Source organism: Vicia villosa, linkage group LG4, assembly GCF_029867415.1.
Source record: "Vicia villosa cultivar HV-30 ecotype Madison, WI linkage group LG4, Vvil1.0, whole genome shotgun sequence".
In the NCBI taxonomy this organism is placed as follows: domain Eukaryota; kingdom Viridiplantae; phylum Streptophyta; class Magnoliopsida; order Fabales; family Fabaceae; genus Vicia; species Vicia villosa.
Genome location: NC_081183.1, coordinates 115,939,915 through 115,953,462, shown reverse-complemented (window position 1 = coordinate 115,953,462; position 13,548 = coordinate 115,939,915). Strand labels below are relative to the sequence as shown.

Genomic DNA, 13,548 nt, shown 5'->3' with positions numbered 1-13,548 from the left:
GATTCCATGATTAACTTTTGTCCGATAGCACTTGCCAATTTCAAATTTAAAATCATCACCAAGATTCTTGCGGACAGACTTGCTATCCCTCCATTGTTTCGCTGGAGCAAAGAGCTTTTATTCTCGGAAGATGTCTTAGAGACTGTGTTTGCATTGCCTCTGAAGCGGTTAACCTTTTGGATAATAAATCTTTTGGTGGGAATATGGCTTTGAAAGTGGATATTACTAAAGCTTTTGATACCCTGTCTTGGAAGTTCCTTCTTAGAGTGCTCAAATCTTTTGGCTTTGGAAATGTTTTATGCTCTTGGATTCACAGTATTTTGGTTTCAGCTCAGCTTTCTATTAATATTAATGGCTCTCAGCACGGTTTTTTCAATTGCACAAGAGGAGTCCGTCAAGGTGATCTGCTCTCTCCCTTACTATTCTGCTTAGCCCAAGATGTTCTTAGTCGTGGATTATCTAATCTTGTCAATCAAGACTCTCTCTCACTTATCAAGGCCTCTGATATCTATAGTATTCCTTCGTATATCATGTATGCCGACGACATCCTCCTTCTTTGTAAAGGCAATATTAGAAACATCAATCTGCTTAAGGAGGTTTTCCTTTCTTATTTTATGGCTTCCGGGCAGCTGGTTAATCCTAATAAATCCTTTGTTTATGCGGGTGCTATTCCTTCGAATGTCCTTCAAAGTATTTTGGATTTGACTGGTTTCTCTCAAGCTTCCTTCCCTTTCACATATCATGGAGTTCCTCTTTTTAAAGGTAGAGTGAAGGAGGCTTTCTTACAACCCGTGGCGGATAAAATAGTGTCCAAGCTTGCTGCTTGGAAAGGCTCGGTGCTCTCTATAGCTGGTAGAACTACTTTGGTTAAATCGGTTGTTTATGGTATGCTCTCTCACATTATGTCCATCTACTCCTGGCCTATTGCTCTTCTCAAATATCTGGAAAAATGTATCCGCAATTTTATATGGATTGGCTCGGTCGAAAACAGGAAGCTTCTTCAAGTGGCTTGGAAAAAGATCTGTAAACCTTATTCTAATGGTGGCTTAGGTCTCAGATCTTTAGTCAAGCTTAATGAAGCTTGTAATCTTAAATTGGCTTGGGATATGATTGTCGGTAAGGAGTAGTGGGTCTGTCTGTTAAAGAGTAGAGTCCTTAAGCATTATGGCCCGATTAAGTTCCACATTTTCTCATCTCTTTGGACTTCAATCAAAGCGGAGGTTCTTCTTATAAAAAACATAGGTGTTTAGTCTGTTGGAAATGGTGCAGACATTAACTTTTGGCTGGACAGCTGGTGCGGGCAGCCGCTAATTGACAAATTTTCTCGTGATTTTCTCCGTTCCAACGACATTGACACTTCGTCTAAGGTTGCTGATTTTTTCCTTAATGGTCAGTGGAGGTTTCCGGCTGGCTGGGGTCTTATTATCCCTCTTCTTATTCTACGAAATTTTCCTATTCTGTCTCCTACAGAAGTGGATATCTTACATTGTCCACATACTGCTTCAGGTGAGATTTCTTTAAAAGATGCATACTGCTACAAAGATCCTTCTACTCCTATTTCTTTGACTAAATCGGTTTGGTCCAGAGATGTTCCTCCGGCAGAATCCATGGTGGTTTGGAAGCTCATGCTTGATAATATTCCTTCAGACGATAAGCTAAAGCTCATAGGCTTACGGTTTGCATCTATGTGTTCGCTTTGTAATAACTATGAGGAAACTTCCAATCATCTTTTCTTCGAATGCTCCTTTGCTTGTCATGTTTGGACATGGTTTTACAAGTCCATAAAGATTTCTAATCTGTCGTCGACTTTGGAAGATTGGCGGTCTCGGTGCTCTTCTTGGTCAAAACAGTGTGCGGTGGTTCTTAAGGCAGCCATTATTTATATTATCTATTTTGTTTGGGAGGCTAAGAATTGGGTTCGGTTCAAAAACATCCATCCCAACCTTCGGGTCACTATTCAGGAGATCCGTAGTCAGACCCATTTAACAGGTTTGTCTACTTCTGTGGCTTCCTCTTCTTCTATGGAATATTTTTGTATCCTCAAACAGTTTAATATCAAAATTCGGCCTCCGGATGCTTCTCGAATCATTGAATTTTTTTGGCATCCTCCTCCTATTCGATGGGTGAAATGCAACACGGATGGAGCTTACCTTCCTAATTCCATGGCTGCGGGCTGTTGTGGCCTCTTTCGGGATCACTTAGTTAATTTCCTTTTAACGTTCGCTAAATTTGTCCCTTGGCCTTCGTCTACTATAACGGAGTTTGTAACACCCGTTGATCCGCTGTCGCACGCGGGTCAAAAACGAGTTAATCTGTAAAACTGTAGTAACGATGGTAACGTAACTCGTGTATCGTCTCTCAAGGACTCTTGGGTTTTACTAACCGAAATCGAAATGGGGGGGGGGGGGGGTTGGTTTGGTAGTCGAAAAAGTGATTATCAAAAGCGATTCTAAAATAATCTGTTTTGAAATATTGATTATGGAAATAAGTCAATCTACCGATTCAGTTCCTACCAATCATCGATTATTAAAATCTCACTATCCTAAGCGGATTCCTTTCCCGTTCGATTACAATATAATCAACAAGCGCAACAATATTATACGAATTATATTTTTCGTTTGCCGAATTAAGCATTCGGTTAAGCGATAAGCGGGTTAACGATTAAGCATACGATAAACACGCAGATAAATTGAAAAACATAAATCAATCGAACCAAACAATATATATTACGAATATCAAATTAAGCAAAAGATAAACAAAATATATAATTGAAGGAAAGGAATTTTATTGCAAAACTTATAATAATCTCATAGTTTCGGAACCTGAATTCGGTAGATCAACCAAAAGTGATTAGTTCTCCAAGGCCATTCGTACAAGCTCTCAAAATTTCGTGAATAGTGTATGAAATGCTACAGTACCGCGGCTGCCACCCTAAGGGGAAAGAGTACAACCCGTTTTACAATCCAACTGGGTCAAACATACGACCCAGACCCAAAACTAATTGACCCGAAACTTAACTAAAACTAGTGCTACAACTTCAACGAATTTTCTGGCCCTTCAACAGTCCGATTCTGACTTCGACTCCAACATAAGAATTGTAGCTCTTTCTCCTAGCTTTCCGTCGATTATTAGAACGCCTCAATCGGACTCCTGGAACTCCAGTTATGATCGTTTCCGTGTAAACTGCTAAAGCTGAAAATTAAATACGAAAATCAAATAACAATAAAAATGAATTAAAATATAAAAACATTATAAAATACAAAAATAAGACAAGCAAACCATGGAAATGTATAAGTACAACCGTAGAGGAATGTGCATCAAAATGCACTGATCACCCGTATATTTTAATTTTAATTTAATTGAGAAATTGAATTAATAATTAGAATTATTTTGGATTTTATGAAAATAATGGGAAAAAGGATGGTTTATGACATTTGGGCCATGAGTGAGATTAGTAAGTAAAGGGGGTGTGGTGTAGTAAAGCATTACTAATTTTAATATTATTTTTCATAAAATAATTAGAATTGGGAAAAGAAAGGAAGAACGTGAAAAGAGAGACTGAAGGTTTGGAACACGAAGAACGTGAAAGAGAACTGAAGAGGGAGAGACCAATCAAGAACTCTTGGCTAAGGTAAGGGGGACTCTCCATTTAATCTCTATTATCGTGTTATGAATGATGATGTTGATTAGGAATATTGTTTAGATCAATAGGTTATGTATTCTGATTTTGCTGTTGTTCATCATTGGATTGAAATCTTGTTGGCTGGGGATTTCGTTTGGAAAGAATATCCTTTGAAGAGTTACAAATCGAAGGAAGATGGTTACTGATGACCATTTCTGAGTTTAAAAATGGTTACTGACGGCCATGTTTCGAGGATGTTGGTTTGAGTTGGAATAAAGATGGTTAGACTTGGAGCTAATTCGATGAGGAATATCTTTAAAAGACTTTTTTTGCGAAATACGTAAAGTACTGAGACTGCACGTGTCTTCGTGGCATTCTCGATTCTGGTTGCGTTGCCATGTGTCAAAAGAAGATTCAGGCGGGATGATTTGAATTTCGAAGTAGTTTGTGTAACCGCACAAAGACAGATGGCATCCCAGGGTTTCTTGTGGGCAACGTGGCGTTAGATTAGTATAGGACCGTTAGGGTCGAAATTAGTATAAATAAGGGTCTTAATGTTAGGATTCCGGGTGTTCATTTTGTACAAATCACTCACAAATCACTCAAGTATCAAGTGTTTAGAGAACGAGTTCGCTGAGAAATGTACGTATGACACCAACATCAATTTAAATACATTTGTGTTTTTCCTTTATTCAAGTATCTTTTCATTATTACTGCTTCCATTTACTTCCTGTTATTTATCTTCTTGCATTTCTTTCGTTGCGTCTAAACTTTCATTTCGAGGCACTTTACATTCCTGCATTTTACATTACTGCATGTTATATTTCTGCACTTTACTTCTTATGCAATTTACATGCTTTTATTTATGTTTCTTTGAAAGTTGTATTAACTCGTATGACCAGTGTTGTTTCAAGTGAACATTCATAAGATCGAATCACAAAACAAGTTTTCTCGAAGTCAGAACAGGCAAACATAAATCGAATCCTTTCAAAAGACATTTGTTTGACTATGTCCTAGGATCAATCTAGTCGATCCTGCGAGTAACCAAAGTATATTTTATAGTTTGGAGGACTAGCGGTTGTTTACCGGAAATCACCGTAAACAAATTGGCACACCCGGTGGGACAGTGTCAAACAGATTGTTATTAATTGATTGTTTTGTTTTGTCTAGAAAATATCAAGACCTTGTATGAACCTTAGGAACGGTAAATTAACCAACAGTGCACAACCGATTCCTAAACGAAGGTACAACAAGAAAATGGTCAATGCGGCCAGTGGAGGGGGAAATCAAGATCCCCCACAAGGGTCAGGAACAGTAGCGACAAATTCTACGCACGTTTCGACTTCTACTCAAGAGGCGCAGGCTATACTAGTTTCGACAAGATCTGAACCCATAAGTAGTTCCCAGGCGATACCCGAAAATACTACAGGGACAACAGGGACTGTACCAGTTTCGAGTTCGACCACCGCGCCTCCATTCATCAGCGCAAGCGAGATACCACCTTTCTCGACAAACGCTGCAAGTCAGTTATTTTCCCCAGGACCATCATTGACTTTCGAAGGTTGGAGACCCAACAATCCATATGGAATGCCATATTCATATATGACAGGATTACGAGGATCAGGGCCTACATACACAACAACTAACCCGACGGCATTTTCGCCGAATGTCAGTTCGATAGGTCGAAGCGCACAGAATACTGGCTTCTCTGCCCAAGTACCCCCTTTTACCACAAATAGTCAAGCAGCATTTCGATAGGAAATGGATGCAAGTAACCATGATATGTTAGGAACTCTTGCCAAAGAATTGGGCTCCATCTTGAATCCGTTAGCAACAAACATTGCTAGGACTAACCAGGATAATGTGGAAACTTTCCAAAAAATATCATCTCAAATAAATCGAATGGCAGATTTTTTAGGAGTTCCACAAAATAGATGAAGGAACAACCAATCAACTTATCAGGAAGGGGAACCCATTCTAGAACAAGTTCGAGCCACAGCACCGCCACCTAGACCAACACCAGTCGAACAAAACCAAGTGATAGACTTAGAAACTCGAAGTCAAACGACTAACGTTGGGCAACAAACAGTTGCCCAGCAACAGCCTAATCTAGTTGTAGTAAGAAGAAATGAACATCCTGACGAAGTGGTCCATAGGGTTAGTGTAATACGGTGAACTGACTTTTATAATCGAAATGTGCGGTAAAGCAAGAGTCGCCACCGGATTTTATTTTATCCAATTTTAGGAAAGGCTAAAAGAACAGGAAAAACCTTTTAAATAAAATAGGGTTCGGGGGGTAATTTATGCAAAGGGAAGGTGTAAGGCACCCTTTGCATCCATGGTTTTCCATGGGCTCTTAATTGCTTTGCTCGTTTTGAAACCAAAAGTTTAGAAATGTATAGAAGATGAAGAAACAAGGACTTTAGCTCGTAAATGAGCGTAGCCTTGAAAGTGTTTAGAAAAGAAAAAGTTGATAAAAGACATTTTAGCCAGAGCAAGGCAATTAGGGGCAATTACCTTATAATTTGAAAAAAAGAGTTCTTTTAGCCTTTCAGGGTGAAAGGGTCTATCCATGCCATAGAGGGCAGGAAGCCTTTCATTTGGAGGTAAACGGGTCATCGAAATATCCTTCGCCATAAGACTGACCCATACCATAGAGAGGCAGGTAGTCTAAGGGAAAGACCAGAACAACCTTATTCGTAGGCAACCAGAGGATACCTCAGCCTTTTCCGTAGGCAACTTTCGAGGGTCGAGGTCATATAGTTTATCGAAGGCAACATCATTAGGGTCGTATGACCTTTATTTATCGAGGCAGCATGGCTGAGGTATCCTCGTATTCGAGGGACATGGCTTATTCTGCAAAAAACACAAGGCAACAGGCAACAAGGCAACAAGGCAACGGAGAGGTTACCCCAAAAGCGTGCGTGTGTGCAACAATCACGTGGTTCAATTCGAAATATATTATCTTGTAATTTAATGACTCTAGTTCAGTTCAGAGTTGCACTCCCTAAGATTACTAACCACGCAGTTTAACATAAAGCAGTAATAATAGCAATATGGGGAAGGGGAAAATGAAACCAGCGGATCCCCCAATAGGGTTTGGCATAAGTAATAATAAAAGGCAGAAATATCAGGGTTAAGGTTTAGGGTTACCAATACTCGTGGCTTTGGCAATTGACAAACCCTGAAGATTTGGAAAAGGAAGAATAAACAGAAAAATGGGTGAGTGCATTTATCAGTTCAGAGGCAAACGAAATTAACCCTAAAATAAGAAGGTAAAAAGAAATTAAAATAATAAGGTATATAAACAAAGGTACTTAGCTCTGATTTGATCTGATATGGTTGGCGGTCGGAGGAAACCTCGGGGTAACCCTGAAAAATGGCAAAGGCAAAAGAGAATGAAGGCAAGACAAACCCTGATTTTAAAAGGAAACAAAATAGACTTTGAATAAATAGAATACTTAGCTTCGTTTTTTATGAAGGTTGATGGTCGGGGGTTGCCTGAAGCATTGACTCTGACCCTCGGAGAATTGACAGAAAAATAACAGGAAGCAGTGAGTGTATGGCTAATTCAATGGTAATTAAATTTAACCCTAATTTGATAAAAAAACAAAATAAAATGATTATTTAAAATGATTATTTAAAATAAATACGAAATAAGACTTAGCTTTTGGCTTGACGTGGCGCGTAGTCGGAATGCATGAAAAGTCAACCCTGAAAAAGGTACAGAAAGGAAATATTTAGTGTAGGCATGATCTTCGCAAACTCTGATGAGGGTACAAGTTAACCATGGTTAATAGAGCAAATAAAATTAATTTAATCAATTATTGGTATTCTACCTAATTAATTAAATCGATAAAAAAGGGGTTTTGATTAAATCTTAATCCTAATATCAATGAATAAGAAGTTAATTATAATTAAATTAAGTAATTTTAAGTAAATTAAATTAATTTAAACAATTAAGAACTAATTATTAAAACAAACAAACATTTTGTTTTTTTATGTTTTTTATGAAAAAAAGGAATTTTTGAGAAGTCTTTTATAAAGGTTAATAAAATATAAACTAAACAATATATAAACAAATTATATATAAAAGAAATTAAAAAGAAACTCAGCTTGGCTTGAGTGTGGTGGTTGCTGAAGACCATGGCATATTCCCTCACTCCTGGCCTGTTGGATCTGGAAGAAGAGATATCGTGCGGCTGAGAATCGAGGGAGTATCAAGTGTTTGGTGAGGAGTGCAGCGTAGGATCCACCTGCAAGCTTTTAACAAAGGGATAAACCAAAAATAATGAAGGAGTGAGGCCACTAGGGATCGATCCCAGGTTCCCCATGTAACAGCCCCTCGCCTCTTACCATTCCAACCAAGCAAGGCGTGTGTTTAGAGCATGTGCACAAACAATTATTAATGAAATTAAACCCCATGAAAAATTGCGCGCGCCAGATTTTGAACCGGCCAGTAATGCATGGACACCTCACCGTCTTCTTCGTCAAACCTGCAACATAGCTTTTACACCGCATGTTTACAGTAAGCTGTAAAAGCCTATAGTTATCACACCTGTCAACGGTTAAAACCTCATACACGCACCAAAAACAAAAAACGAAAGCATAGTTTCGCTCGGTTTGACCATACGAATCTAAAGGTACATGCATCCGGCCCTAATTCATGCTAAATCGAAAAGCCCTATTTTAAAGCTCGCAAACCCTAACATGGCAATTAGTCGCAAAAGTACATAGAAACGCAATCAAACTTCCAGATCGTACCAGTGCATCACCATGAACAAGAATATGTAGCCAAAACGTGTAAACAACGCGTATATAATTGCAATTATTGGAATTCGAGTTTGAGATTTTTCTTCACCTTGGAGCTCGGTTTTGGTCCTTCAAAACTGCAGAAATTGTGAACCCTTGCACCTTGGACTTGTTATGTACTTATAGGAGAGTGATTAGGGTTAATAGAATTGGAGAAAATCTTGATGAATCTTTGTTTTGCAACTTTGGAAAATTTGATTGAAATATGATTTTTCAATCTTTCTAAATTTGCCAAATTCCAATATTTTTCAATAAATCATGGGGAGCACGAAATTATATGGATTATGAAGCATATTTGATGATCAAAATAGATCCAAATCATATCTCTTGCCATATATTTGATTTTCTTTTGATTTATGTGATTTTAATTCTTTTTATTGAAATAAAAAATCAAAATAAATCAAATAAATCATATATTTTCATGGCAAAAAGATTTTGGGCTCTTGGATACTTGGGGATCAAGATTAGATTAAAAGAACTTGGGCCCATTTGCAAAAATATTCAAATTCCTTCACATCTTTCCCTCCAAAATAGCTCATCTTTGACAAGGCCTATCTCTCTCAATTTTTGGGATATGGAAGTGTTCTAAGACTTTTTAGAAACCTCAAGGAGTCCTCTAACCAGTGTCTTTGGTCTCATATCAAAATCATTTTCCATGCTCCTTGTGTGTCTTTTTAAAAAAAAATGACTTTTTGTTGACTTTTGAAAATGACCTATAATGTTTTAGTCCATATCTCTCAAATGAAGCATTTTTAGACATGGCATGTGAGAGACAAAATTGTAGAGAATCAAATTTCCTTCAAAATGAGCTTTGGATGGAAATTTTCTGATGTTCCATGTGAGAGTTATGGCTGGTCAAAGTCCAGTTGACTTTTCCTATACAAAACCCTAATTTAGAAACTTTTTGAATTGTTGATTTTTTTTGTCTTTCTTTGATGAACCATGATCAATTCTTGATCAAATGGTGAATAATACTTCAATATGAGGATCTTGACAAAAAAATCAGGAGTTTTGACTTTGCTTTGACCACAGTTGACTTTTTAGGTCAATTAGTAGACTGTTGACTTTCTGAACACTTGAGGGGCCAGAACTTTGAGATAGGCCTTGATACTTGTCATGGAGGTAATGTAGGATATGTTGAGCCATATGATATGTCTTGGAACCATTGATTTACTGATTTTCCTTTGAATGAACCCAACCCTAGTTCAGAGCCTTTGTATAGGAGAAAGTGTCTATGAGGCTTTGAACTTTGATTTGCATTTGTACAAGAGAAATAGTATGGGCAAATTTTGGGGTATGACAGTTAGGAGAGACAATTTGGCAACAGAGAACAATCTCACTGCCATGATAGAGAGAATAATGGCTAACAATGGCCTTAATACCGGGCTTCGACGCCCAAATTATACATCCCCAATAGCAGAATATATCATGCAAACAGAATTGCCAAGGGGTACCAAAGTACCAAAATTTACTAAATTTTCAAGGGACACCAATGAGTCTACCGTGGAGCACATAGCCAGATATCTGACGAAAGCAGGGGATCTAGCAGGGAACGAAGACTTAAGGATTAAATACTTCCCTAGTTCGCTAACAAAAAATGATTTTGTTTGGTTCACTACGTTGCCCCAAAATTCCATAGATGCATGGGCACACTTGGAGAGATTATTCCATGAACAATTTTACATGGGTCAAACCAAGATAAGTCTAAAAGAATTGGCTAGCATCAAGAGGAAGTTCACGGAGTCTATAGATGATTACTTAAACAGGTTCCGTTTGTTGAAGTCAAGATGCTTCACGACTGTCCCAGAGCATGAATTAGTTGAAATGGCTGCCGGGGGCCTAAATTATTCAATTCGAAAGAAACTGGATACTCAATACCTAAGAGATATGGCCCAATTGGCAGACAGGGTTCGACAAGTCGAACGATTAAAAGCAGAAAAGGCCAGAGCAAGTAAAAGTTATAAGAAGGAGAGAGTAGCATACGTCGAAGCAGACGACGTTGATGGCGAACCTTTCGAAGATTCATACAGCATGGAAGAGGTCGAAATAGATCTTGCTGAGTTAAAAGAGGCGCCACCTTATTCTTGCAAATTTCTCACCCCTTCTAATGGAAAAAATCCAGTAGAGAATGATAAAAGCGATAGATTTCCTAAGAAAACTTATACATTTGACGTCACTAAATGTGACGAAATATTTGATTTATTAGTAAAAGATGGCCAGATGATAGTACCTCCCAATTCAAAAGTTCCTCCGTTAGAACAACGGAAGAAGCGAGGTTTTTGCAACTATCACGGTTTTTTAGGCCATAAAACTTCACAATGTTTTCTTTTCAGGGATCTAATTCAGAATGCTATCAAGGATGGACGTCTGAAATTCACTGACAAAACCAAGAACCATATGAAGGTTGACACAGATCCTTTGAGTGTGGCTGACACTAACTTGTGTGAACCACTTGACGCCAACATGGTGGAAGTATCTGAAATTGATGCTGCTGAATCGGAGATAAATTCAGGTGGAAAGTAGGCTACTGAAAGCCTAAATGCCAATTCGATCTTCAATACTGATGTTGAAGAATCCTTTAATGATGAGATGACTGAAGATGTGAAAGGAAAAACAAGTGAGGCCACTGAAGACCTCACAGTGAAGCTTCAGCAGATACGAACTTCTGAGGCTCCTCCGGCAGTTGTTAACATGGTCAATGTTAGACGACCTTTATCTGAAATAGAAGATTTAGAAAAATGGCTGATAAGGGAGAAAGGAAATATTGAAATTCCATCAAGGGGGAACAGTCTGAAGGATTATCTCTGGGATTGTCATGTGAAAAATGGTGGAAAAATGCTGATGTGCCCAAGATGTTCAGTTATGCTAAATCGAAGGGTTCAAGCCAATTTCGAGAGGGCCCTGCGAGAAAGAATGGAGCAGCCTTGGAGAGGAGGAAACTTATTGCTGAAGGTGTACCCAAGGACTGAAGAAAGCTTGGTGGGTTTCTTGGTCAGATGTCACAACGATAACTCTGAGATTGCATTGTGCCCTAGGTGTGGAGCAGTTTATGATGAATTACTAGCAAGATCATTTGAAAGGGTGTATCTCTACATGGGTCGGGAAATTCAGGGACTTCGTCCCAACTTGTATGGGTTCCATATCAGGACCCCATCAAGGAGGCCTAACAGCCCACACCCTAGAGCTCGAAGGGTCACATTCAAAGTTCCTGCCGACATACCCAGGGATAGATGGATGCAAGTTGGTGCCAGAACCAACAAATGGCAAAGTTGGGACCAAGGAGGAAGAACTGCAATGGCATATAGGAAGCAATTCCAGACTTCCAATCGAGAGATGTACAGGTTGGAGAACTACAAAGGCAAAAATCCTATGTCCAGATCCCAATGGAGAAGGCACCAGAGGATGAAGAAAGCCCAAAGGGAATACAAACCAAGGGAGACTGGAGAATCAAGTAGCAATCAAATCCAATGCAGGGGGCAAGGACAAATAAACCTCCAGTGGAGCGTAAGCTGTTCGATTCTGAAAATGAGAAAGAAGAAGAAAAAATGCATTCCAGCCCTTGGAAGGAAGACGATAGGATGACAAATGATTTCGACTCAGACGGAGTATCGTCGATAAACCTAAATTGCAATGTTGTGTCAGTACTCCCTCATGAGTTTAACCAAGAAACAGAAGTTGAAGATTGTGAGGAAGCTGATGAGGAAGAGATGGCAAGACACAGACCTGTGTGTTATTATGTGCTGAACAATGGGGCAGTCGAAGAGCAGAACGCTTTCTTCGAAAGGCCTGATGGAGGTATGAGGAATCATTTGAAACCACTCTACATAAGAGCCAAGATGAGAATGTTGGCATTAACAAAGTCTTAGTAGATGGGGGAGCAGCAGTGAACCTAATGCCCCAATACATGTTGAAGAGAATTGGTATGTTCGATACTGATATAAGACCACATAACATGGTTCTGTCCAACTATGAAGGCAAGATAGGGCAAACGTTAGGAGTAATTCAAGTGAATTTAACTGTGGGTTTCGTCACCAGGCCAACGATGTTCATGGTGATACCAGCAAAGGCTAATTACAATCTTTTGCTTGGAAGAGAGTGGATCCATGGAGTGGCGGCTGTGCCTTCGACGATGCATCAAAGACTAACCATTTGAGAGAATATGGCATAGTAGAGAACATCGAAGGAAATCAAAGTTACTACATGGCTGAAGTCAATCAGGTCAATAAAACTAGTTTCAACAGGAATTTGGCGAACATAGGACCTTGCCATGCTGCTGAAGATATTTACACTCCAAACAGAAATGCTTTATACTATTTGTCTTTACATCCTAATGGATTCCAATGGAATAGAGAGATAATGGACGGTCCAAAAGATACCCCACCGGTGGAGCATTTACCAACAATACGGCCAACAGGCTGGGATGACGACGTTGGTCATGTCTGAAGCATCTTTTTTCCGAAAAGATTTCGGCTTACATAGCCGAGAACAAAAGAAACATGGCTCTCGAAGCCGAGTTATCACACATGACAGTCAGTACGGTTCAAAGAGAAGTAGAAACAAGGGATTCTGGAATACATCCTACCCCCCAGTTCCTCGAAGATCCAGTTCAAGCCAAAGAAATCTCAGGAGAGGAGATGAGTCAAAGGCTGGATGCAATCTACGAAGAAGAACCTTTGGGATTCGAGAAAGACCCAATGGGGGCGAATATCAAAATGTTAGCCCAAGACCCACTCGAAGAAGTAAATCTCGGAGATGGAGATCAGAAGAGGGTAACATACATCAGTGCGAAACTGGCGCCAATGCTGAAGTCAAAAGTCATCACGTTGTTGAAGGAGAACAAAGATTGCTTCGCATGGGATTACGACGAGATGCCTGGTTTAGGGCGAGATTTGGTCGAATTAAAGCTGCCCATAAAGGAAGGGAAAAAGCCCATCAAGCAAACTCCTAGGAGGTTCGCACCAGAAATTCATTCGAAGATCAAAGCAGAGGTCGAAAGACTTCTACGATGTAAGTTCATCAGAACCACGAGGTATGTCGAATGGATTGCTAATATTGTGTCGGTTATTAAAAAGAACGGTTCATTAAGAGTATGCATAGATTTTCGTGATCTTAAT

General features: G+C 39.2%; 1 protein-coding gene across 1 annotated transcript; it reads left to right on the top strand.

Moving 5' to 3' along the window:
* The first annotated feature begins 203 nt into the window (after window positions 1-203).
* On the top strand, window positions 204-2,318 carry LOC131597717 (uncharacterized). Its single transcript, XM_058870394.1, has 2 exons — window positions 204-1,116; window positions 1,270-2,318. Exons 1-2 carry the CDS (start codon window positions 204-206, stop codon window positions 2,316-2,318), a joined length of 1,962 nt encoding a protein of 653 aa, XP_058726377.1.
* The last annotated feature ends 11,230 nt before the right edge of the window (window positions 2,319-13,548 follow it).

Bases quoted from the DNA above. Each gene is read 5' to 3' on its own strand.
- LOC131597717 (XM_058870394.1), top strand. From the start codon at position 204: ATGGCTTTGAAAGTGGATATTACTAAAGCTTTTGATACCCTGTCTTGG. The intron at 1,117-1,269 runs GTAAGGAGTAGT...GAAATGGTGCAG, and splicing joins GGCTTGGGATATGATTGTCG to ACATTAACTTTTGGCTGGAC.